The sequence below is a fragment of the Triplophysa dalaica genome, chromosome 13, assembly GCF_015846415.1.
Source record: "Triplophysa dalaica isolate WHDGS20190420 chromosome 13, ASM1584641v1, whole genome shotgun sequence".
In the NCBI taxonomy this organism is placed as follows: domain Eukaryota; kingdom Metazoa; phylum Chordata; class Actinopteri; order Cypriniformes; family Nemacheilidae; genus Triplophysa; species Triplophysa dalaica.
Genome location: NC_079554.1, coordinates 20,835,539 through 20,860,479, shown reverse-complemented (window position 1 = coordinate 20,860,479; position 24,941 = coordinate 20,835,539). Strand labels below are relative to the sequence as shown.

General features: G+C 37.8%; 4 protein-coding genes across 5 annotated transcripts; 2 read left to right on the top strand and 2 right to left on the bottom strand.

Annotated features, from left to right (window-relative positions):
• Positions 1–4,512: 4,512 nt before the first annotated feature.
• On the bottom strand, positions 4,513–7,935 carry jdp2b (Jun dimerization protein 2b). Its single transcript, XM_056764380.1, has 4 exons — positions 7,821–7,935; positions 6,301–6,497; positions 5,656–5,778; positions 4,513–5,370 (listed from the first exon to the last, which is right to left on the bottom strand). The coding sequence occupies exons 1-4, from the start codon at positions 7,882–7,884 to the stop codon at positions 5,182–5,184; spliced, it is 573 nt and encodes a 190-aa protein (XP_056620358.1). The 5' UTR covers positions 7,885–7,935; the 3' UTR covers positions 4,513–5,181.
• A 4,508-nt stretch (positions 7,936–12,443) lies between these two features.
• Positions 12,444–14,604, bottom strand: si:ch211-153j24.3 (protein c-Fos). 2 transcript variants are annotated; one of them, XM_056764827.1, is made up of 4 exons: positions 14,391–14,604; positions 13,965–14,210; positions 13,739–13,846; positions 12,444–13,653 (listed from the first exon to the last, which is right to left on the bottom strand). In XM_056764827.1, exons 1-4 carry the CDS (start codon positions 14,481–14,483, stop codon positions 13,015–13,017), a joined length of 1,086 nt encoding a protein of 361 aa, XP_056620805.1. In that variant the 5' UTR covers positions 14,484–14,604; the 3' UTR covers positions 12,444–13,014. The 2 variants fall into 2 exon arrangements, with proteins under 2 accessions (XP_056620805.1, XP_056620806.1); XM_056764828.1 differs by having other exon boundaries at positions 13,965–14,207.
• A 2,396-nt stretch (positions 14,605–17,000) lies between these two features.
• fosab (v-fos FBJ murine osteosarcoma viral oncogene homolog Ab) lies at positions 17,001–19,101 on the top strand. The gene is made up of 4 exons (XM_056764335.1): positions 17,001–17,236; positions 17,445–17,660; positions 17,767–17,874; positions 17,989–19,101. The coding sequence occupies exons 1-4, from the start codon at positions 17,132–17,134 to the stop codon at positions 18,607–18,609; spliced, it is 1,050 nt and encodes a 349-aa protein (XP_056620313.1). The 5' UTR covers positions 17,001–17,131; the 3' UTR covers positions 18,610–19,101.
• A 2,814-nt stretch (positions 19,102–21,915) lies between these two features.
• Positions 21,916–24,899, top strand: tmed10 (transmembrane p24 trafficking protein 10). The gene is made up of 5 exons (XM_056764381.1): positions 21,916–22,156; positions 22,648–22,768; positions 23,009–23,082; positions 23,287–23,413; positions 23,625–24,899. The coding sequence occupies exons 1-5, from the start codon at positions 21,971–21,973 to the stop codon at positions 23,744–23,746; spliced, it is 630 nt and encodes a 209-aa protein (XP_056620359.1). The 5' UTR covers positions 21,916–21,970; the 3' UTR covers positions 23,747–24,899.
• The last annotated feature ends 42 nt before the right edge of the window (positions 24,900–24,941 follow it).

Below are 24,941 nucleotides of genomic sequence, written 5' to 3'. Positions count from 1 at the left end.
TAGCAATTATTTTCCTATATGTGATGAGATGTTTGTTTACTCACATTCTTTCAAATATCTTTCTCTGTGTATAGCAGAACAAAGACATTTTTAAAGGTTTGGAACAATCATAGGGTGAGTAACTAATGACTGAATTTTAATTTTTGGGTATCACTTTAGTTGTATTAGTGAAATACAATACAATATAAAAATTTTCAATTATCAATTACAGTGTTTAAAGTTGCTCAAAATAAAGAAAAAAATCAAACAAGACTAAAAATAGCACTATTACTGGCGCATTTAGCCTCGTGGTTTACCACAATAACACTTTCCATTATTTTGTATATTTATTTCATTCTGCACTGCTTTGGAAATATAAATGAATACTTTTTGTCATGTCATCAAAGCACACAAAATGTAAACATATTTAAATTGACAGAGACTTCGAGAGAGACGGAGAGAAAGAGCAAGAAAGAGAGAGCGAGAGCGAGAGGGAGGCAGGCAGGTGCTTTCCCTTCTGATCTGGAGTATTTCAGCAGGTGTTCACTAATATACTATACCATTACTTATGTTTAAAAAAATTCCATCTGACATCACCCTCCGCATTACCATAAGATGTACCCTGCCAGATTTTTTTAAGCAACAGATTTTCATAAATGCTGTCGATGACAGATCTCCCACCAGAAGCCCGCTGGCAAACCAGTGGCGCCAAAAACAGCGCGTTTACTGTCAGCAATGCAAATCACCCCTGGTGCCAAGCAATGAAAACATTACACTGTGAGATTTACCCAGAGATATTTCCCCAAAATCACCATGATGCAGAAACGTGAACAAAAGCTGTCTTAGGATATTTATATTCTATTGCCAAAGAAGTTGACAATGCTTTCAGAAAGTCAAGCGTCACTAATGCAATGGCTCAAATTTTGAGTCAACCCTCAGCATCAAACATCAGCATCGACCCGTGGACATAAACCAGTCCAAAAACCCTTTGACTATTACTTTTGTATTTGATCAAACAAACACAAATCCTTTAGACTTACATTTAAGTAGGGACTACAGCCAGATCTATGAGCCAGAATTTAGTTTATTCAACCATCCAGCAGCATCCAACCAACCACTCTGAACACCTTAGCAACCGCCTAGAGCATCACCAAAATTCACTTCGTTTAAAGTGTTTGATACTAAGACGAAGTATAACAGGAAAAAGCCCAGCTCTAAATGTGTGCTGCTTTTTTAATTCTGCTTGCGTTTTTATTAGACGGGCTCAAACAGAGATGCCGGAATAGATTCAAAACAGCACACTTCATCAGCATCTGCGTAAATCACCAGAATCAGCACAAGGCTACAAGGACACGCACTGAGTGATCTTTGAGGCGCGCGTGTAGGTGGAATATCCAGTAAACGCAACACAATAGAAAAATATCCATTCACATTTCTGTGGCTTTGCATCTTACTCATACACACTGTCCAACATCTGCAACGACTTCAGAAGATTACGAGTTAAGGTGTTAAACGGTAAACGGTAAAAAGTTTTGTCCGGTAAAGATGCGAGTGACTTTCCCAAACATCGCTGCACATTACTGGACTTAACGTCAGAAAGAGGGTTCATTGTGAAAAGTGGACGTTTCTACATTTTGAACATAATAAAAATCCTCTAACTTAAATCAAATGCAACTTAACTTGAACATTTCAATGTTTGATTATTTTCTTTGTTTAGTATATACAGTATTTTACATAGGTTATGTCAGGTTTTATGGTGCAAATGAGTGTGGGAATGTGATTTGTACAAGTATAATATGTTTGGGATTCTAGGTCATTCTGATATTTTATGATAAGCACCAGTTGAAGACTGTCTTGCGTCATTCAAACATGGCATTTACCCTGACTAACGAAGAGCTTTAGTTTATCATGAAACTCACAGGTGATCCTCTGAATGTAAGTGTTCACGAATACTCTGAGTCAGACTGCATGTGAGATCCCTCAATATATCAGTCCAATATCACAGCTGAATTCTTACTCATTCTTCAGCAGGAATTACCACAGAAAATGTTAATTATTACAACCACACAACATTTCATGTTCATTACTGGAATCAAGTCTGAACCAGGCCCGGTAGGCTGGCTGGACTGGGGGACAATCCCGTATTCTGGTTGGTCAGATATTCATATTCATTGTACAAATAATATATATAAATATAATACAAACAACTATTTAAGTATTTCATTTTTTCTAAATTTGATTTTTATACAATTTTCAAGTACTTTTTAATTTTTTAATTGCTTAATATTTTTGGAGGGGCCAAAGAAAAATGTGGAGAGAAATCCCCCTAGCCTCCCGCCAGGACCCAGCCAAACTAGCTCAGACCTTCTGCCGTAATCTGCTAACCTTTATCTGATTTCTTAGAAAAAACAATTTGGAAAAAGAAAAGAAAACATTTCACTTTCCCAGAAATGAAAACAAGTAAATATCTTCTGGACTAAGAGGATTACTGAAAAAATGAAATTTAGAAAAGAAACTAAAGATTTACATTTATGCATTTGATATTTCATGATTTCTATCCAAAGTGTCCTACTTTACATTCAAGGAAGATATTTTATCAGTATGTGTTTTGTCTCTGGGAATCACCCCCCGACCTTTCAATCAAGAACACGGTGCTCTATGAACTGAGATACAAATACAAAGAATCCCAAAACTGAGTGCTGAGACACAGACATACTGATATAAGGCAATATTGATACACTGAAATATTGATAGCTAAAACAACACCATGAATCATCGATCTCATCTGAGAACTGTTGTTCTCTGGCCACTGCGGTGGTCTCGCGAGGGATTTCAGCGTGAGCTGTTTGTGTTCCGATCTGCCTGTTGAAATCAAACAGTTTTCGAGGCAGCACTCAATGGCACCAAACCAGCGTTTTTTTTCCCCCGCATGCGCTTAGAGAAACAGGGTGAGGAGCAGATTCTGACAACCGCCCACATCAGAAACATGTTCTGCCAAAAAGGCGCATTTTTAAGAGGCTGGAACTGCTGAGCAGAAGGTCAGACATTTGATCAAAGCAGCTTTGAAACTCCAACCAGACCTGATCTGCCCAAAGCTGACGTGACAAAAAGTACTAAAGACAGAAGATGAAAAAACAACAACAGCCCACTCAGGTCTGCTGCTAAGTGTATAATTATAAAGATAAGAATTCACACAAAAAGTTGGACGCTTTCACACATACAAAATGTCACTGCATTGGACATTTCAAGCTGGACATTTCATATAAATGTGTGGTTGGATTTAGAAGACAACATAATAGATATAGTTCTATACTGTGCTTTGACATCTTCTGGTTGTCGCACGTTTAATGTTATGTTAATGCAGATGTACATCTTTTGCTATATAATGTGGAGACATTTATGATTTTTTAAATGTTATAGCCACTGTATACTAGTGCAAAACAGGACTACATTCTTAAAGGGATAGTTCACCAAAATCATCTCATCATTTAAACACCTTCATGAGACATTCTTCTGCAGAACACAAAAGTAGACCAAACAACACTGGCTCCCATTGACTTCCATTGTATGAATACAAAACCACTGAGACATTTCTCAAAACATCTTCTTTTGTGTTCCACAGAAGAGTCATGTATAGATTCTAACATGAGGTTTAAGTAAGGCATAATATAAAGGGAAGCCAGTTGTTATCGCTGAAATAAGCCCCAACTGTGTTAAGGACCCGACGCGAAGCATCATTTGATGCATTTGCAGATCTTCAGCGAGGAAAAGCCGCTTACTTTCAGTTTTACGACATGCAAATGTCACGAACAGGCAATAATCATAAATAAATATAATGTCATGTGTTATTAAAAGACATGTTTATATTTAATTTTACAAAAAAACCTGTCAAAATAATTTGCTGCTTTCACAATGATGTAACATATCTTCCGCCTTTTCGCAAAGCAGTTATCATAACAACCGCCCTGCAACCAACAATAAGAAACAACTTCCGTTTTGCCGCCGCGCTGGAATTTAACAGCACTGAAAAAAACTGACGGAACACTTATTCAAGTACCGTCGCTAACACAAAAACAAAACACTTACCTTTATAAACAAACACTGTTCAACGATGAACTTGTATTTTTTATTTATACCGTTGATCTTGTCGTAAGCGAAAATTTGTCTGAAACATGTTTGTACATAATCGAGCCGTATTTAAACTCCATTCTGAGACGCAAGCGGAAGTAACGTTACACTGCTTTGCGGCAGAACGGAAGTTGCGTGACGTCAGGTTAAAGGGCCTTACGAACCTGCAAAAACTGGCTAATCGGAATCTAGCATTCCAACGAGCCGTGTAGCCTAATAATAAACGATGACAGATTTTTGCTGTACTGTCCCTTTAAGCAAGAAAACTAATAATTCAGTGACATAAAGCTTTTTCTGGTCAAATCTGATCTTGCCATTTTTATTTCTCCTCCTCTGCCGCAATCTGTGGTTATTGTGACTGAAGCGGTCACAATAATTGTAAAAAAGCGATGAGTATTCAAATGATGTATTTTAAAAATAGGTTTTATTTTGATGCAACGATGACACATAGGTAACAAAAGTGCCTGTTCAACAGACGTGCACAAGAATACAAAAAACATATAACATTTACAACACCATGTGAATAACAAAAAACACAAGAGTTCAGAATACAACTGAATGTATTAATACGAACAACTGTAAACAAGAAGTCCATTGAGACGCCAGCATCAGGAGCAATGGGGTTTATCAGGCAGCGCCATCTGGCGGCACTTTTGAGAATTTGGCATAAATGTCAAGTTATTTTTTTTACATTCCGTTTAACTGAAATATGCTTCACTTGTTTCTCAACAGTACGAACGATCTGCTATCGAGCAGATTTATGTCAGAAGTGTCAAAATCTTGTCAGGGAAATTCGCGTCCATACAGCAGATGAGCAAATCCATTCCCGTTCCCACGCGCGCGCCGATCATCCCTTGCATGCTTTACCCAAACCTTCAGACCCAAAGTTTGCAGAGCAATAGACGTCGTCGTGGTCTGATAATAGTTTCATACTCAGTTTGTTCCTCCTCATCTGTGGCTGTACAAACGTCTCGGCACGCGATACAGACGGCTACAGTTCTGCTTCTAGACACGTGATCTTCGGTGACTTCTCTCTCTCTCTCTCTCTCTCTCTCCCAGCTGTTTAGGGTCGGTTCAGTCAGACTGCTGTTTAAAGTGACTCGAGACGTGCTCGTCGCTCTCGGGAGTTTTTACGCTGTCAGTGCGGACGATGCATGTGGGTCGATGGTGGTTGAGCATCACAACGAGCTGTTGCTTCTCCGATTTCAGATCCTCAATCTGAGACTTCAGATCCGAGTTCAACATCTCCAGCCGTTCAGACTCCTAATGGGACAACATGGAGTGTTTGGTTAAATTGCGTCATCGAACATTTATTTTACAGTGTAGCCTGACCTCTTAATGAAAGTCTATATTTTAAAGTCTTCCAAAAAACTACAGCAAACTTAAAATGTCTCTGGAGGGGACAACTTTTTATTAAAGTCCAAGTATTATATGTAGTCCCAGATACATAGTTATAAAGAGTAATTCATGTTCTTCCTCTATTGTAAACTCTAAACGTAAGTGAACTTGTTACATTTTATTGTAATTTAAATATTTTATTCTGCTCACCTTCTGCAGAAAGTCTGTTCTTTCCTTTTTTCTGTTCCGACAGCGAGCGGCTGCGACTTTGTTTTTTTCTCTCCTTCGTTTCTTGCGGTCGTCATTATTATCATCATCATCATCATCATCTGTCTGTGGGTCAGAATGTTCAGATCATTAGAAATGCGATGATTCGTTTATGTCCAGTTAAAGTTTCTATTCGTAAACAACGCCAAGATGTTCCACAAAACTGTGACATGCAAGACTATTTCGTTTGTGTCCACCAGGTGTCACTCTTGAACAGTTAAAGAATCTTACAGGTCAAAACTTTGTATAGGATTCACAAACACCAGAACAATTTTTACAGAACTCAAGCATAGTTTCTATATTTTTAACACTGTAGAAATGTAACATTTGTTTTAATAATCAAAGTTCAGCATAGTGGATATATACTATAATTTAAAATTGATTTATAATTATTAAATAATAACAAATGAATTGATAGTCCTAATCTAAAAATAAAATTCAAAACTACTGAAAAACACAAATTACATGTTTTTATTATAAGCTTATTTAATTCTAATCAGACTTATAAAATAAGAAAGGATTTAATTTCAAAGACAGACTTTGTTATCTTCAGTATTTTTATTAATAAACATTGTGTCGAGTTCTCACCTCACTCTTAATGACGCTGAACGATCTCTTGCCATGTCTGTTCAGGATGAGAGGTGACAGAACAGCGCCGAAGCTGTAAAGTTCCGCCAGTTTGAATTGGTCTGTTAAAGTGGTAGCAGAAATACCAGCCAGTGGACCGAGGCTGGGCAGAGAACCGGCGGTGACCGTGGGATCAGGGATTTGACCAGGCATCATTACTGATTCAGAAAAAAAGAGAAGGGGATGTTATTGTTTCTGCAAAATAAGTGCAGCTAGAAGTGTGCATTAAAAAAAATACTATCCTCTACTATAAGTTAAACAATACACATTTTTACTTTGGAAAAATTTAAACAAAGACTGAGAAGCAAATGTCAACGTCTTTACATGTCACAACGGAAAGCCACAGAGAATAATTGGAAGTTCGTGGAAGTTTCCATGAGAGGAACATAAACATTTTAAATGTGCATGTGAAGTTCTAGGAAAACTTCAAGATTCCCAAGCGCACAACAACACCTACGCACATTAAAACTGAGACTCAAAACAGATTTTGAATGTTCTGTAAGGCCCATTACAGGATTATGTAATAGTCAAACATGCTGCAAATTCTCCAAATGTTTCTTTCCTGACAAACTACAAACTATAAGAATGAAACAGCCTGCAACGGAGTTATAGTTTCAATGTTTCCAGTCTTTCCTGATCGTGCCAGATTCTTCTTAACAAAGTGGTGATCTACATATCTATGTATATGTTCTTCAAATATGGACTGATAAATGAAATAGATAAAATAATTTACAGAGATATTCCCACAGCACCATAGAATTGCAATAAAGTGATACTAATCTATACCAACACTGAGATTTTAGATCATCTTTGTTTATCAATATCAAAACTGAATCGTGGTTGTTAAAAATATAGCCTACATTTGTATCATTTAACCACAATTCAATGAATTTATGCATTCTGTGTATGTGACTCAGTTCAGTGAGTTAAGTATCCCACCGTTTTAACACAGATTTGGTTTAACATATGAGTTTATAAAACTGCATGTATTAGAAATCATTTACACTAAAACTATTCGTTGTAAGTTTGATTAAAAAAACATATCAAGCTACATCAATATCAATAATATTGCAAGCTACAAAAAACTGCAGTACGATTGTCCATGTTTATAATTCAATATTGTGAATATTCTTATAATAAAAGAGTAGTACATTAAGGAATTATGAACAAATATCACCCCCTCACTGAAAGCAAGACTAGATCCATGTAAATCTGCAATAATTCGGATTAAATACGTTATTGGTTATTGTCTTTTGTTCCGATGGATCTCCACACCCTTATGTAACCGAAGCAAACATCTGCAGGCCGGATGAAACTTATTCGAGTCAAATGTTACAGATGTTTTCAAACACGAAGAATTATTCGACATATAAATCGCGTCCTGCTTCAACACATTCCGTGCTGTAACTGCTAACAGTGTTAAAGGCCTGCATTTGTCATAAAACCATCACAACACAAAAGCAATAATTTAAAACACTTACTGGTTGTGCGCTTAGAGTTCGCGTCGGTTCGTCCGTTCAGTTCGTTTGTCTGTTTGCGTTGCATCAGCGCGCTTTAAGTATCACTGTGACTCTGGAATGCGGAACTCTCCGTCCTCTGACGTCAACAGACATTATAAAAATAAAAGAGAATGAGCTTTAGGCTCCGCCCATAGCAACCGAAAATACAAACAAAGCAACGACTGGGACTCCCTCTGACGGGATATCCCATCACAACAAACACAAGAAAATATTGACTCAGATAAAATGCAGATTCGAGTTTCAGTGCGAATATTTTAAATTCCACAGTTCTTGAAAATCAGCAGTAAAAAAATATGATAACATTTTAATGTGACGCAATAATAGCAGTAACCGACTGATGAATGTTAAATCCAGATGGGATATTTCGACACTTTTTGATAGAAAAGTATGTTTGTATTGATCTAAAAATATAAAAGGATTGAAAATATGTCAACTTGAATTTATATCTTTTTATGAATAAAGTCAATCGTACAGAATGAGGCAAATGAGCATTGTGATTGTTTTCTGTAAAATACATTTGTGTTATTAAAAGGTGTTTTAGAATTTACTGTAAAAATGCTTTGGGAATTTTCAAGATGGACTCACAACTTCTGAAACTGCAATATGGGTCAACTCAAAAAATTACATTGAAACAACTGAACCGCAAAACCCTTTTTTACAGTGTTTGTTATTTAATCTGTGAATTTGACTTTTGTAGCCAAAACACGAGATCATCCAACCCAATGGGACTGCTAGGCATAATAAAGGGAAATAAATAATAAGAATTAAAATAAATATTTATGCCTGAATGAAAAAAAATACATGAACGTATTAAAAACAAATGTATATAATATAAAAATATTATTTAATACAGTTTGAGGCTTGAAAAAACATATTGCATTAATAAACAGGGCTTGAATTGAAACACATATTAAAACATAAACATACCAAAACCATGAAGAAGTACCCTGTAGATTTAATTCTCCAAAAAACACCCAGATATCAAATAAAGAAACTTAAAAACAGAACACCAAATCGTATATATTACAAATAGTAGGCCTATAGTGGAACATAATGTGATAATACGCACCTGTGTGAACTTGAGGAGAACTGATCTATACAGCCACTGTTGACAAACCTTTGATCGACACATAATCCACGTTTATAACTGACTGTCTTGCTATTTTTCGCTAGGTTAGTCATTTAAAGGGATACTCCACCCAATATTCTGTCATCATTTACTCAGCCTTAAATTGTTCCTAATCTGTATGCATTTCTGTTATTCATTCACTACCATGGGAAAAATTATTGTATTGTGTTTTGTTGAACACAAAATGATTTATTTTGAGGAATTAAGGAAAGCAAATATTGCTATGGCACCTTTGATTACCATTTATAATAGTTGTAAATGATGTCCCAGAAATGTCAGTTGGTAACATTTTCCAAATATTTTTCTTAGTATAAATCTTCAAATAGATGAATGCAGGTTTGGAATAACTGGGGGGGGGGGGTAATTCATGACAGCATTTTTATTGATGGGTGGAGTCCCTTAAGTTTTCCTGCAGATAATATGTTAAGCTACATCTATGAGAGAGACATACTATAGCTGACCTCATATACTGTATATAAAACTTGTCTAGTTCCATTAATATGGAAAGAAAAGTTTAAAAAAAAAAGCTCAAAACAAGTACAGCTGTGCTCTATATTTTAAGCCAGTAGAAATGTACAATTATGCCTTTTTTTGTCGTGAGGACCTCTATGCTACAATAGTTGTATTTAATTGTGGTTTGTCTGTTTAAATACAGCTTCTCGTGGTATTCATGGTTGTTATATTTTCAAAGATAAGACACAATTTAACGACCGGCAACATTTCACGTACGTTATACATGGCCATGCCAAATCATATAAAGTCATCTCCACCTTACGTCAGGTTTTATTTTACAATAATGACAGGGTGACTGTATATCATCTCTCTTATATCAAACCAATGTGAGAAAGGCATTCACCTATAAAATGAGCATACGCGGATCTCTTATGACAGATTAAACACAACAGACTTGAGTGGATCTTTTTGTGTGCACTGAAACAGTAACAATTTTAGACATACCGCAGACATAATCACCTTACAGTCACAGACACACTTCCTCTTCTAGATTGGTTATCCGACATCTTTATTGTATCATAGGTACAGTCATCAGGATTCATGAAGTCTAGAATTTTCAGTCTATAGTTAAATGTAATTTAAGAGAAGTTAATTGTGTCATTGAATTTTAGGTCTTTGTCACACAGACGCATTAAAAAACATGGTTAAATCTCATTACCTACAATAAAACCACTGCAAAGTATGGCCTCAAATAACTTATTTCTTTGTTTAATAGTAGCAACTGATACAGTAATGAATTGACTGCCTTTTAATTTTTTATTAAAAGTTACATTTATTTATAGATAAAAATAAATTCTTCTGCCAAGTTATGTGCATTGATCAGAATTTGATCCATTTTAAAACACAGCTCAATCAGAACTATCTAGCTATAAAGCTATAATTGAAGGTTTACTTTTCTTTATCACAGGAATGTTCCTGCATCTGTGGAAGGATGTTCATGTTCAGCACCTGATGAGCAATGCTGACTAAGGCACTTCTGCGTCTGACAATCATAAAAATAAACACTACATAATGATGAACAGTTATTTCTGATCAACTCAAAGTGAGAAAACAGCAGCCAGACATTGTTCCAACTTTTCGGAAATATGACACAGTTGGAAAGACAGTCATTTGAAAATGCACAGGAGGTCAAATATATTTGAATTCTGACTTAATGATTTATTTTGATGCATTATGCGTTGGGAACTGAAGAGACATTTGATAGACAGAGCTGTAGTCCAGATTGCTGTATTTGTAACAGTAAACTTAATAATAGAATAGATAGTTTCTGTAAAAGCATGAGTGAAAGCATGTCACCTAAATAGGGTTAATACAATTTTATTTTATTTACATTATGTCTGCTGATTTGTTATGTTAAATTGCTTTATTTGAATAAAGTATATCTGTATGATATGTGAATCATGGTATATTAAAATGACATCCTGAATTTGTCAAGAATGAAGGGGAAGTTGGTTTTGTTTTTGCTGCCAGTTTTAACTCAGCAGACTCATTAGCCTCAGAACATGTTGACTAATCATTTTACACTCTATGTAATATTTTATATAACAAGTACAGAATATGTCACTGTATCAATAATCTACGAATTTCTGACATGTGTTTACAACAGTGAATCATCAATATATCTTTGGGTCCAAATACAATTGTTATTTTGACACAAATTAAATGTCAACATGTAAGATTAAGCACTATTTTGGCCATTAATCATATATAAGCAAATGTGTGATGCTGCCCATCTTAACTCAGACAAAAGGTCAGATTGTCTTGCTTGCATTGAAGCACACAAGATGCTCTTCGGAGCATTCTCAAATCATGATAGAATTGCATGGATCACCAGATTTTGCTCACATTTGTGGAGTGCATGCTTGCTCCAGTGAATCTGTTTGTATAAAAAGCATCATACAAAGCCTTCTATAACTTATTAAAAAAAAAAGCATTAATAGGCCAAATAAAAAATATGTTGTTTAATATTTTGGACTCCAATGATTGATAAGGTGTACATAAAAGAAGAACAAGTTAATTACTACAGGTTTTTCGAAATCAGCATTTATAAGATTAACGAAGAACACAGTGTTTATGCATTTAATGTAAGTCAAGTCAAGTCAACTTGATTTATGTACCGCTTTTAACTAATTAACAGTTCGCACTGCTAGTAGTGGCTACTTGTATGCACAAGAGATTAGCCACACAATGTTTTATAATGTTTTTGTATAATAATAATACATTTTATCAGTGCAAATATAACATAAATAAGGAAAATAAATGCTAAAACACGCGCTTTGTTTGTTATAAACTCCTCGACCATGTGGCCATGAATAAAAACTACCGCTAAATGACAATAAACGCTTTAAATATAGGCTACATTTGGTGGCCAAATTAAAACATAAGACACATGTCTATTGTTTAATAACGGTAAATGCGATATAAAGTAAATGTATTCGTTTGTCTATCCATTTAGCAGAAGCTTATCCAGTTCCCGTAAACTACCGAGATGTCTCTCCCCTGCCCCTCCCCTCTCTCTCTCTCTCCTTTCACTGGCGAAACGAGACACTGGTGTTTCCATAGCGACAGAACAACATCGCGTTACATTTCCAAATTTGGGCACGGAAAGCCGAGTGAAAAAAGCCGCCTGCGTAGAAATACGCACTGACGTCATGCTCTTTACGTTACGTACCGGGCGGAGAGGGAAACATTCCGACCGTGGTAGCAGTGCCAGTATCGACAAATTGCTACGGGTCGAATCGATACACAAATACCTTAGAAAATATACACTTTTAGTAAACCGAGCGCGATGATATGGGTTCGCGTGAAAAGAACGACGTGACGCAAGGCACGTACAGATGCGCGGGAGTGCTGTGTAGGCGCTGTTAAAACGATCGGTGTGCAACAAATAAAGGTGCTTTTTCGCGTGGACATTTTACATGTTTGTTCTTTATTGACAGAAATTTGACAACTCGCTCGCCATAAATAAAGCAAGATATGCAACACTCCACACATTTTTCTTTATTTTTTCCCTTGTTTTTTTCTTCGTTAATAAGATGCATGCGAGACCACCGAAAGGGAAGCAGGAAGAGCAATATGCATAATGTTAAAGGAGTCGATAGATTTTTTGCCACCATGTTCAGGACCACATTTTAACAATACCACAAAATACAAGCTGTTATTCAGCTAGTCACACACTTAGACACTGTGTAACACATTGCACAGTACAGCACAAAATCACCTGATACAGTTACACGTACCAACAGGTACAAAAGTGCATGAAATCGTTCATAAGCATGTCTTTCAAATGAACAACAATACTTGTAACATCTGGAAGCAACATCTGGTACACAAGTGACTTCAGTGGATGTTATGATCACATTACATTGTATGTCTTTAAAATACTTTTTTTCACACAGCATTCACCATATTCTGAACTGTTGATCCCATATTTTAAACATTTTGCATTAGGGTTTTTTCGGTTCCTCAACAGCTGCGGGTAAGGGGTTTCACATCATTGACATATTCCCTTTTTCATAATTTCATCAAGATTTCTTTGGCAGCATTAGACTTGCTCAAGCCCTCTTTGTTGCTCTCATGTTTCTCCAAATCTGCACTGTTGAAGTTGAAAACAGGCACAGTGTTGCTGCTGCTGCTGCTGCTACAGGTGGGGCTACATGTCAGAGAGGAGACGGGTTCTAACCCGCCTCCCATTGACATGTACAGGGTTTCCCATTCGCTCAAACCCAGAGAGCTTGTGAGATCGATATCCGGCACCAACAGATCCATGTCATCACTGCTGTCAATCACATCGCTTATGTCTTCCATGGATACATCCCTCATATCAATGTAAGGTTCCACCTCAACGGCTCCCAGTTCTGCACTGGAGCACAGCAGGACATCAGAGTCCCCGAAAATGGCAGTGCATGGGGGTTCTTCTTGCTGGGGGCTGTTGGGCACCTGGTTAGGTTCTAGGGTGGTGTCTGGGGAGTGAGGGGGTGTCTGCTCCTCCTGAGCTAGAATTTTCTCCTCTGTTTCTCCTTCTGTGTCCTCTGAGATTTTACAGTGGGGTTTGTGAGCAGAAAGAATGAGCTCCAGACTTTTTTTCTCCTTTAAAAGACTGGCGATCTCGGACTTCAGAGCTGCTTTGTCTTCCTCAAGACTGTCGGTTTCCTGAAAACACGAAGTGTTTAACAATGTCATGCAGAATCTCAAAGGTTATCGCCACACAATCACATGCGTTGATTTGTAAACTTACTGCTTGGAGAGTGTTGGTCAGTTCTCGTCTGCGATTTCGACACTTGGCAGCTGCAAGTTTGTTCCTCTCTCTTCTGATTCGCTTCCTCTCTTCTTCCTCTGGCGAAAGCTAAACCGCGCACGCATCCACACACACACGAGCACACATACATGTTAAAGCCTGCTGAATGTGAAATCATGGAGAAATCTCTTGCCAAATTCTGAAAACCTTAAAAATACATAACTACCTGCTCTTTCGTCCCCTTTTTCCTGCATGTGAAAGTCTTTCGAGTAGCCTTCGAGTTGTCTTTGGAGCGAGATGTGCTCTGGGGTCTTTCATCTCTCGCAGCGCTGCAGGGTGACACTGAAGAGATGTCCGTCGACAGGACCATCCACTTCAGGTCTGGAGCAGAAGCTACAGCAGTGACCGTGGGAACAAAGGGATCATCGGCTGCCTCTGTGTTTAAACACTCATCCTTCTCAATACCTGCCTTCTAAAACAGAAAAATATCTGGTCATTTTATATGCTCAATGATCATAAACAGTATGCCCATGCACAATTTTTCCCACACAATTCAATCAAGAGGGTGTTGCTCAAGAATCATTAGATCATGAGCAAAAATTATTAATTGAAGCAAAAATAAATAGTCCAGTTATCATGCAATTCATTTTACCTGCGTATCCTTCATCTGAGGGTCTGATGCGTGCAGCTCTTCTTCTGCAGACACCTGAGAAACACTCCGACACGCGTATACGTTTTTAGGCATCACTCCTGTCAGACCACACAAAGAGATGACGAGAGCGAGATTAATGTGTGACTAATGTCACCGATTGTAGGTTTTGCGGTATTTTTTCAAATCTAGATTTTGGTCACTACGCAAGGAGGCATCAGCCACCAGCGCTGCTTCTTTTTATAGTGAGGCAGATTTTTATGAATGAAAACTGTGAGACGAGACTGTACCACTGATCCGGAGGGGAGACGGTCAACACGAGCCAACTGCATTTCACATATGTCCCTGCTTTTAACATTTTCATTTATTTCGTTAAATCTGACAGTGCCAAGCTAATGCGTATCCTCATCTTTGTGGTAGGTAATCATGTCAAAGCTTTCACATGAATGAATCACATACGTCATTTTACGTGCTTTGTTTGCAGTCTGTATCCTGATATCATTTGCATATTACAGAGATAAACAATTTAATATCCCAAATCCAGTGAGCTCAAGAAACATATTATTAAGATAAGATGTGCATTTGATATCATCAATTGAAAGGAAGGGAGTATTTAGGAAACGCAAAAATAAACACAAGCTGGTGACAAATAGGGAAACAAGATATGTGATAACAAGCAGAGGAATGTTGTGATAGTTCAACCGCGCCCTTGATATTAAAAGTATGATTTTTTCTCGGATCCATTGTCAATTACAATGATGGATCTCCCACTCAAAAGCGCTCCAGCAACAACCCTGTCGCTAATGTGAGCAGCCAATCAGAGAGCAGCGTGTCCTGACCATATTTGGCGCATCCGGTGTGGAGCCCTCGGCTGCGGCGCTACTGCGGCACAACCTATTTTTATCATATCATCCTTAATTCAATGACATTCTTATGACGACATCTTCACAAAGTAGCCAAAATTAGATATGTGTTATTTTTTTCTTTGCAATTGTTTATTTCATAACCGCTGGGAAACATTTGATATTATTTTCTTGTTATGCGCATGCAACATCAGGCTCTTTAACATTTTTTGATATAATCTACACTTGGGATGGAATAAAACTCTGTAGCTCGTATCCAATAGCTGTGTGAAAATGTCTATTCATAGTGCATATGAGGTAATCCCACTTTCACATGAATGCGAGGGGCCTCCCTGCTGTCAGCGGTCCAAGTGTTTCCCGGCAGACCCGCCCCTGGGTTCTGATCCGTGTGTGTCCTCATGGACGGAAAGGGGCGTTATGCAAATAATAACCTAATGGTCAACGCAAATGCACTACACAGTAAAATACATATTATAAGATTGTTCCGTCTTCCTCATAGTGATCATACCCAAATCTTGTGTTTTTTACTGTTGGCAACAGACGTCCCTTGTTTACAGGTGAAACAGATTTGCACAGGTTCAGGTTGCAGTGACGTCAGTGGGAGAGGCGTCGCTCAGACAACGCGGAAGATCAAACAAAACACGCGCCGAAAAGTGGAGCAAAGAACGTGACGTAACATGGGAACGCTGATAGAGCTGTTTTTAGCTGTTAATTAATAGCAAAGGTCATCTGTTTGAGTAATGTTTATCTATGGGTATTGTAATCGTGGAAACATGTTGAAATATCCATGACTGAAAATATAGGCCTATAAAGAACCTTTAGGCACATCTTATAAAACATATAGTGCTCTAATGGTATGAAATAACCCAAAGGGGGAGTATAGTTGTTTAAATAAACATTATTTTAATACAAAATAGCTCGGTCTTATTGTTGTGTTCCATTTATTTGTTTCTTTAAAACTTAATTGCATCACAGCCAGTGTTTATTTCATAACGTGATTAATGACGCAACGCTAGGATCTTAAAGACAAACTCAGCATTCTAGTAACCAGGGAACACTCAAAACCTGCTGAGGTGGTTATTCAAACTTCCAGCCTACGTGTTTGTAGGTTATAGTTCGGCCATATATTACGCCATATAGGCTAGTCTATACGCAAAGGTACGAACACTGCCTAAGGCCATGAATGTTTATGTGGTTTTTAGAAAGTATGAGCCGTGACAACAGCACATTGGTAAACTCTGTTTGAAGGTGAAGTGAAACAAATAAGATGTAGCTACTGTGATCAATTACGTTGATATAAAATACTGTACGTTTCTAACAAGAAATACTATCATTAAAGTTTCCAAAGAGTATCCAAAGCAGACGTTCTTTTGTTTTTGACAACACTGTTTCTCGAAGTATTCTCGAAGTATCTTTACATAATGCTCTACACTGCACAGAGTATTTCCCATCAGCGCTCCGCCTGTTCAGGATGCATTCCATATAAGGTAAATGACGTCTTGGGATACCCTGCTATGGAACTTCGTGCGTTCAGTCGTGTTTTTATTAAACTCTTCATCTATGAACTATATTTCTAATATTTTCAGAACGTTTTAAGTCCATTGGCATAATGTGTCTTTTAAAGCGTTACATCGTATTCCGGAAAATGTAGTTTTTAATGTTTAAACCTAATCACTGGAACATAGTCGCCACGCCTTCCCTTGACGTCATGCGGGGAACTGAATAAATACTGCGCAAGGCGCTGAAGCTCACCAGTCAAACTTTGGATACCGACAGAGAAGAGCGAAAGACGAACAGGGAACTAACCGACCGCAGTTATTTGAACACGCTTTTTTGGATATTTTAGTGCTGGATAGATTCGGCTTCTCCACATTTGACAGGATGATGTTTACCAACCTAAGCGCCGACTGTGACGCGTCTTCTCGGTGCAGCACGGCGTCACCGAGCAGCGATAGTCTCGGGTATTACCCCGTCAGCCAAACTCAGGTATATATAACTCTTATTGATATTTAATCAATTCACAAATGTAGAGTTACACATTCACACATTATGTTTGAATTGTAGTTTAATTTTTTTTCGAAGACATTCAAGTAGTCATTGCACCTTAAGAATAGCGTATACAAGCATTATTATATACAAATATCTATTTGTTCAGTAGATTAAACGTGAAATTTTGTTGTTGTTTCGTTTTTAGGAGTTCACAGATCTGAGCGTCTCGAGTGCTTCTTTCGTTCCAACCGTCACGGCGATCTCTTCATGCCCGGACCTGCAGTGGATGGTTCAGCCCATGGTTTCATCTGTGGCGCCATCCAACGGCGAGACTCGGTCCTACATCTCGAGCCCTTTCTCCAAAATGAGGGCCAATGGAACCAAAACCCTAGGTTCAAACAAGAGAGCCAGATCTGAACAGGTAAATGATGCATTCAATTGAAAGTTCAAGAGATTATTCTGTATCTTTCATATTTTGTATATGTGACTATGCAGGAGGTAAAATGTTCATATTATTGCTCTTGTAGGTTTCACCTGAAGAGGAAGAAAAGAAAAGAGTCCGCCGTGAAAGAAACAAGATGGCTGCAGCAAAATGCCGCAACCGAAGGAGAGAACTCACTGATACTCTGCAGGCTGTAAGTATCCCTCACATCTTTGCTTTCTCCAATTCTTTACGGATCAAAGTATCTACAGAATGCCAGTATAGTGTCTATCAAACAATCTGACAGTCCTCCTCTTTGCTCCAACAGGAAACTGACGTACTTGAGGATGAGAAATCCGCCATTCAAAATGACATTGCTAAGCTGCTCAAAGAAAAGGAGAGGCTGGAGTTCATCCTCGCTGCGCACAAACCCATCTGCAAGATCCCCTCAGAGATGGCCGTCAGCTTTCCAGTTCAGTCCAAATCGGTCCCGAAGATTCACAGCGTCACTACCTCAGGAGTGTCAACGCCAAACAAACCGGTCACAACCTCTTCCAGTACCTCGCTGTTTTCCAGCACACCCTGCACCGACAGCTTCAACTCCACGGTGAGGATCTCTGACCTGGAGCCCCTCCTTGGCGAGTCTCTGGAGCTCTTTGCCAAAGCAGACCTCGAGACCGCTCGCTCTGTGCCTGATGTGGACCTGTCCAGTTCTCTGTACGCTCAAGACTGGGAGCCACTCTACACGTCGGCTAATAACGACATGGAGCCCCTTTGCACACCTGTGGTCACCTGCACCCCCGCCTGCAATACCTACACATCTTCCTTTATGTTCACCTACCCAGAAAATGACGTCTTCCCCACCTGCGGGCCGGTTCATCGAAGGGGCAGCAGCAGCAACGAGCACTCGTCTGATTCCCTGAATTCCCCAACCCTCCTCACTCTTTGAGAGTCCACTATAGACCAAGAACATTCAATTTCTGACAATTTGATATAAAATGGCAACGCAAGGCTATGGAACTGACTCTATCAAGCAATCATCATTGCTTCCTATATTTATCGAAACCATACATGCCTGCCAAATGTAGCAAGATAAGCATGGATAAACTAATTTCAAATTAACGATTTGTTAAGTTAAACTAATAATCGAGTATTGAGTTTATTGGTGCTAGATTAAATAGTTGTATTAGTGTACCGAGCAATAGAGAATTAACTTGTTTTTCCTCTACGGTTGATTTTTAGAATGTTTGAATCGTGTGAACTTTATTAATTTAAATGTGTGCTGCCTCACCATTGCATTAAATGGTCTCTAATGTCTAAAGTATGAAGTTTTCTGTGAAAACGTAGTCTTTTTAATTTCTGGGATTTTTATTTTTGTACTGAAATGTGTGAACGTGAGAATCGTTTGCAAAACTAGACAATAAATATTAAATGTACTATATCTGTTTGTTGCATTTGTTTTACTCCAAAATGGCAATTGCATATCATTTAAGAGTGTGAGCTCATCAAAACTTCCTATTGTTGTCTAAGAGTGTTTCTGTTCCGCTCTCCAATGTGTGTTTAGGATTTTCCTGTTTCTATGATAATCGAAATTGCCAAAAGGCTAAGTCGAATGATTCTGTGAATGGGGTTTAGAAATGACCCATGGCTTTAAGCTGCAATCGTTGGAATTATTTCCTTAAACAAATATTGCAGCCGAGGAAATGACGTAGTTTATGTGCGTAAGATATGGTGATGCAATCAGATATTGCTCCTTGGTCACTTCCTTCCCTTTTCATTCTTATCACAGTCGCACCCATTTGATGAATGAGGGAGCAGCTTTAAAACTTCATCAGCTGGTTCTCTTCACCCTCCCTCGTAGACACAGATTTGTAGTTTCAGATGCTCCATTATGTTATTAAACTGCTTATTCGGATGAAAAGGCTTTTGAACTATGCCTTCAATTGCATAGAATACAAAAGCAAATGAGGCAGAGACATATTATAGGAACAGAATGAAAATCCGATAAAGAGATGAAAGAAAAAGTTGATAGAGGTTATGTTCAAAATTACCGCTTTAATCACACAACCAGTCAGAGACAGTTGTGGCCGTGACGTGAAATGACGTGGAATGTAATAATTCTCTGTCTAATAATACAATTGGCAGACCCCTGAGAGAGGCAGAGACAGAAATAGCAGGTGCGCTGCCTTCACCATCAGCATCAACAGCAGTAAAATTAGAACACGGTGACGCCAACATGCGTCGATGCTGCAGCCCAGGGGAGAAAACAGGCAGCCAACGTATGCTGGAGCAGAGAAAAAAATAGGAGAAAAAGGGAAAAAAAAGAGAGAGAATCCAAGCTAAAGATAGACCATAATGCATTGCCGCCTCACTAAGGATGGATAGACACAGCTGGACTGCCGCCATTTCCTACATCAGCTTTATGAAAATGATCTAACTGAGACAAGAGCAGAAGAGATTTTTAAGAGAAAAACAATTCACATTCATTATTCTAGAACAATATGTGTGTATGCATGTGTGTGTTTTCTAAAAATGGTTAACCTCTGATTTGAGATTACAAATTTTGAGTTGCATTTAATCTTTAGTCTTATTCTTATTACTCTTTGTTATTGTTCTTTACAAATTTTCTATCTAGTTTCATTAGTTATATATAAGATTTATCTTTCAACGTAGTCTTTACATAATACATTATGTTGCATTTGTATTGTCTTCACAAGTAGATATAAGTTTCCTGTGGTCTCATTTTCAAGGTTCACAGTAAGGTCACATGACAATGTTGTGAAGCAGTAATTTTCCAATGTCTTTGTTTGTATAATAACACCTCAATGTGTTTTTATTCAAACAGAGTTAAAATGAGCGATGGAACTTCAAGATGGCATCTAAACACAACTATGATTTTGTCTATAATAAACTATGCATATTTTATAATAATGTCACTTCGTCTCCTGTTCTAGTTCTAGATCTATCATTTATGGTGTATGAAAAAGATTTGAACATTGTGGATCAATATCAAGATAGAATTATAGTTTATTATAATCAGATCTATCCAGAGTTAGATGATTTAGGCAATGGCTTATGATTTCTATAGAGAACCCACTATGTAGGTAGAAAGAGGGAGGTTATTGTTGTAAAAAAAAACATTATTGTAGAGATCATCTACAGGAAAATTAAGACGTAGGAAAATACTTTCTTTCTTCTGCAGAACACATAAGAAGATAGTTTGAAGAATGTTGGTAACTGAAAAACAGCAGTAGGCCTACGCACTAACTTTTATTTTAAAGACACAAAACCAATGCAAGTCATTTTCATTTTTGGGTGAACTATTCCTTCAACCCCTTAAGGCCTCTTTGAGCCTATATGAAAAGCACCGTTGGAGCTTAAATGGCTGCTCATGAATTATTTGAAATACAGACCAAAGATTGGTCTCGTTTTAAAGATAAAATGGCAAGATTGTTGCTGACAAAATCACAAAATACAACAAAGTTATTTTAGGTTGCGTTTATTGTGATAAAAATATTATATATGTAAAAGTTTCAAGTGTCACCAAGTGTTGTATCTATTTTTCGTCTTGATAAACCAAATTATGACGTGTCAGTGAGTCTTTTAGCTGCTGTACCACAAAAATCCACTAGGGTAGTTTTTCATTGGTTTAAAGTGACACTTCACCCAAAAAATTGAAATAATGTCAACATTTACCCACCTTTGAGTTGTTCCAAATGTGTATACATTTCTTTGTTCTGATTAACACAGAGAAACACATTTGGAATTATGCTTATAACAAATTGATTCTGACATGTCAACACCCATTGAATCCCATAGTAGGAAAAAAATATTTTGTTCTGCTGAACACATTAGTAGACATTTTGAAGAATATAGGACAGCAAACAGTTCTGGGGCACTTTGGACTAAGATTGTTATTTTTCCTACAATGGGTGTCAATAGGTGTCGAGATCTCTTTGGTTATAAGGATTATTCCAAATAAGTTTGAACATTTGAAAGCACAGAAACATGTAAACAAAACAATATAAAAAACATGAAATGTGTATCAAACTATATGTTTTCAATTATCATTTATGAATCAATAACTCATCCTATATAAATTATTTTATAAAACACTGATCAAAAATGTGTTCTAGAGTCTAAGACCTGTGTAATGTGTTATGAGCAGCACTTTTTTACCCACGTACCTCCACAAGGTGGCCCTCAAGACTACTAGAAGCATCAGAAGCAGTGCGCATGCGCTGTGCGAACGCGCAGGCGCAGTGGGTTGAGTGTCCGGGGCCTGCAAGCAGTGGAGCGATCGGCTCGTCATGGCGCGGTTCGGTGTGTTGTTGCTCCCGCTTTTACTATCGTTCGTCGTTCAGTCCGTCGTGTCGATCTCGTTCTACCTGCCGGTACGCAGCAGAAAGTGTTTGCGGGAGGAGATTCACAAAGACGTGCTCGTGACCGGAGAATACGAGATCAGCGAGCAGCCGAACACGAAAACCAACCTGAAGGTGACGTCACTACAACTCTACGGGATTAACGATATTAAAATATAAGCAAATAGTGACTAAAGCTTAAATTTATCATTCAAAGACGTTCAGACTTAGTGTTCGGTCAACTCGCGATGATTTTAACGAATCTTTTGGTTTTAAATCGAGGCCGTATGCTAGCGCTACATGGCGCTTCCTGGTTGGACGGTGGTTTTATGACACATAAAATGTGTCTCTGTAGCTTTAAGGAACGATCAAACGATTGAATTAGTTCAGTTAATTTGATTAAATTGAGTTTTGTTGTTACTTTGCAGTTTTGAACTTGTTTGAGGGGTATATGTGGATATGTTTTTTTTCCGGCTCTCATTGAATGGGATTGTAACACGTCAGTCCTTCTCACACACACAGGCATTGGGCAGCTCTTTACATTCTAGTGTCAGCTCTAAATGTTTGTGTTTACCATCTGTTTTAGTTATTTACTAAATATGAAGTATTTTACTTAATGTTGTTAGATTACTGATTCCTCTGGACACATCCTCTACTCGAAAGAAGATGCAACCAAAGGCAAATTCGCCTTCACCACAGAGGATTATGACATGTTTGAGGTGTGCTTCGAAAGCAAGTCTCAAATGGGTGAGTATATCTGCAGAACAACTCCTTCTCATAAAGCAAGTCTGTCTTGGGTCTATTAAAACTTTAGTTTTCAAAAGTAGGGGTGTTTTATTAAGGCATCTTGGCTAACATATGTTAAGCAGAAAGTGTTATAGCATGAAGGTATGGGGGATGATAGATACATATGTCATAGGATAATGTATACATACATGCAGATTCAGTTTATTTTATGTTCCTGACTTATTTTCCCTTGTTTTTTAGGAACTGGAAGAGTTCCAGACCAGCAGATCAACTTGGACATGAAACATGGTGTCGAGGCCAAAAATTATGAAGAGGTTTGTTGAAATGTGTCTTTCTTACATACTTTGTTGTTAGTTGGTGTTGATTGATATTTTAGTTAGTTTTAGAATGACAATTGAAAAATGTGCGGGTTTGAATCACACAAAGAACAAAAGGGTTTGTTTTTCAGTATTTAAAATTTTGTGAATCACTCCTTCGTTATTTGGTTAGAATCATTGGGATGTTGTCGCTTTGTTCAGATTGCCAAGGTAGAAAAACTGAAGCCCCTTGAGGTGGAGCTCCGTCGATTAGAGGATCTGTCGGAGTCCATCGTGAATGATTTTGCTTACATGAAGAAGAGAGAGGAGGAGATGAGAGACACAAATGGTGAGATTCAACATTGAAATGTAGATTGATGAGGATGTCAGGATGATTTGAAATGTCATTTTTAGGGAAAATGTTTTGTAGGTATTTTATACAAAAAAGAAACATCTGCGATCATTTGTAAAGTAATCAAAGACTTTGACCTGCTGGTTTTCTTATCTGGACGAGGATCGGTTTATGCGTTTTCTGATTTTCCATTTGTCCTGTCTTACAGAATCCACCAACACACGTGTGCTGTACTTCAGCATCTTCTCCATGTGCTGTCTCATTGGTCTGGCCACGTGGCAGGTGTTCTACCTGCGTCGTTTCTTTAAGGCCAAGAAGCTCATTGAGTAAATCCTGCTTGAACAATCAGAGACAGAGAACTTCTTCCTGACATCACAACCTTCGGCCCCTGACATTTGCTCTGCCTCGGCAATTTATTCCGGTTGCCACAAGCAACTTGAAGTTCATCGGAAGTGGACGTGCATCAGGGAATTCTCTGGGAATGATTGATGCTTGGCGGCCAAATTTGTCTTTTCAGTGCGTTTTTGATACAAGATCGCTCAGTATAATTTGGGGGGAAAAACACAAAGTTTTTGTTCATTTTCGTTTTTTGCAATGTATTTATATAAAATGACAGCACAAGCCCCTGTAACAGCTAAGAGATGTGCAACCGCTCTGTGAGAGAAACTAAAAACGTTCTTTGTGGTCATCGGATGTGTGCGTTAATAATTACCCTTGATTCAGTGCTTATATTGTACTGCTTTAATCTGTTTTTGATTCATGGATTTTTTTTGACCGATTATCATTATTTGAAAAGAATGACTGTCAGCCTTTGCATACAAAGTTTTCATGAAATGATTGTTTGACTGTTTATTCGTTGTTAAAATGACTAGTGTTTGGAATTGCAAAGCCATTTTAAAATTCAAAATGAAGTCCCACACCCTGCAATTGAAGCGAGTTAAAGCACGTTAGTGCTTAAAGCTGTCATACATCCTTCTAACTTTATGAAATGGATTTACTTAGTTTTTTAACAGTTTTATTTTGTGAGGTTGCATCTCTTTTTAGTGTGTGTAGAATGTAGCTGGTAAAGGGTGAGTTGATCTATAATTTTCTGTTTTTGTTGTTAGTTATTGGTTTCTCCACAGATTGAAATAAACATTCAGTTGAACAGAATTTGCATTGGTCTTGCGGTTAAAGCTAATGTAAAAAGCCATTGCCGGTCCCATTATTCAAGTAATATTAAAGACTTGCCTACTGGTTCTGTATTGTGACAAAATTCAGACCGTGCAATAATTGCGGTTAGTATTCCTCTTCATTTGTAATGTATTTATGGAAAAGTGGTTACACACATTTGGGGTGGAAGGTTAGGAATTGGTTTATTCCCGGATGTTTCGGTCCAGTGTTAAATCATTTTCAACATGTTTATTCTCTGAATAATTTTTGGTGGAAGTTGATTTCAGTAAAATCATTGGCTTGTCATTCAATAAAAATTATTACTAAAGTAGTTTGAGTGCGTTTGTTAATGATCAGAGTTTTAATATTAACA

Excerpts from the sequence above, each read along its gene's own strand:
- jdp2b (XM_056764380.1), bottom strand. The coding sequence starts at position 7,884 with ATGCAACGCAAACAGACAAACGAACTGAACGGACGAACCGACGCGAAC. Across the intron at positions 6,498-7,820 it reads GAACTCTAAGCGCACAACCA|TAATGATGCCTGGTCAAATC; the intron begins GTAAGTGTTTTA and ends TTTCTGAATCAG. Across the intron at positions 5,371-5,655 it reads GAACAGACTTTCTGCAGAAG|GAGTCTGAACGGCTGGAGAT; the intron begins GTGAGCAGAATA and ends TTGTCCCATTAG.
- si:ch211-153j24.3 (XM_056764827.1), bottom strand. The coding sequence starts at position 14,483 with ATGCCTAAAAACGTATACGCGTGTCGGAGTGTTTCTCAGGTGTCTGCA. Across the intron at positions 14,211-14,390 it reads CTCAGATGAAGGATACGCAG|AAGGCAGGTATTGAGAAGGA; the intron begins GTAAAATGAATT and ends TTTCTGTTTTAG. Across the intron at positions 13,654-13,738 it reads TGACCAACACTCTCCAAGCA|GAAACCGACAGTCTTGAGGA; the intron begins GTAAGTTTACAA and ends TCGTGTTTTCAG.
- tmed10 (XM_056764381.1), top strand. The coding sequence starts at position 21,971 with ATGGCGCGGTTCGGTGTGTTGTTGCTCCCGCTTTTACTATCGTTCGTC. Across the intron at positions 22,157-22,647 it reads ACACGAAAACCAACCTGAAG|ATTACTGATTCCTCTGGACA; the intron begins GTGACGTCACTA and ends TAATGTTGTTAG. Across the intron at positions 22,769-23,008 it reads CGAAAGCAAGTCTCAAATGG|GAACTGGAAGAGTTCCAGAC; the intron begins GTGAGTATATCT and ends CTTGTTTTTTAG.
- fosab (XM_056764335.1), top strand. The coding sequence starts at position 17,132 with ATGATGTTTACCAACCTAAGCGCCGACTGTGACGCGTCTTCTCGGTGC. Across the intron at positions 17,661-17,766 it reads AGAGAGCCAGATCTGAACAG|GTTTCACCTGAAGAGGAAGA; the intron begins GTAAATGATGCA and ends TTGCTCTTGTAG. Across the intron at positions 17,875-17,988 it reads TCACTGATACTCTGCAGGCT|GAAACTGACGTACTTGAGGA; the intron begins GTAAGTATCCCT and ends TTGCTCCAACAG.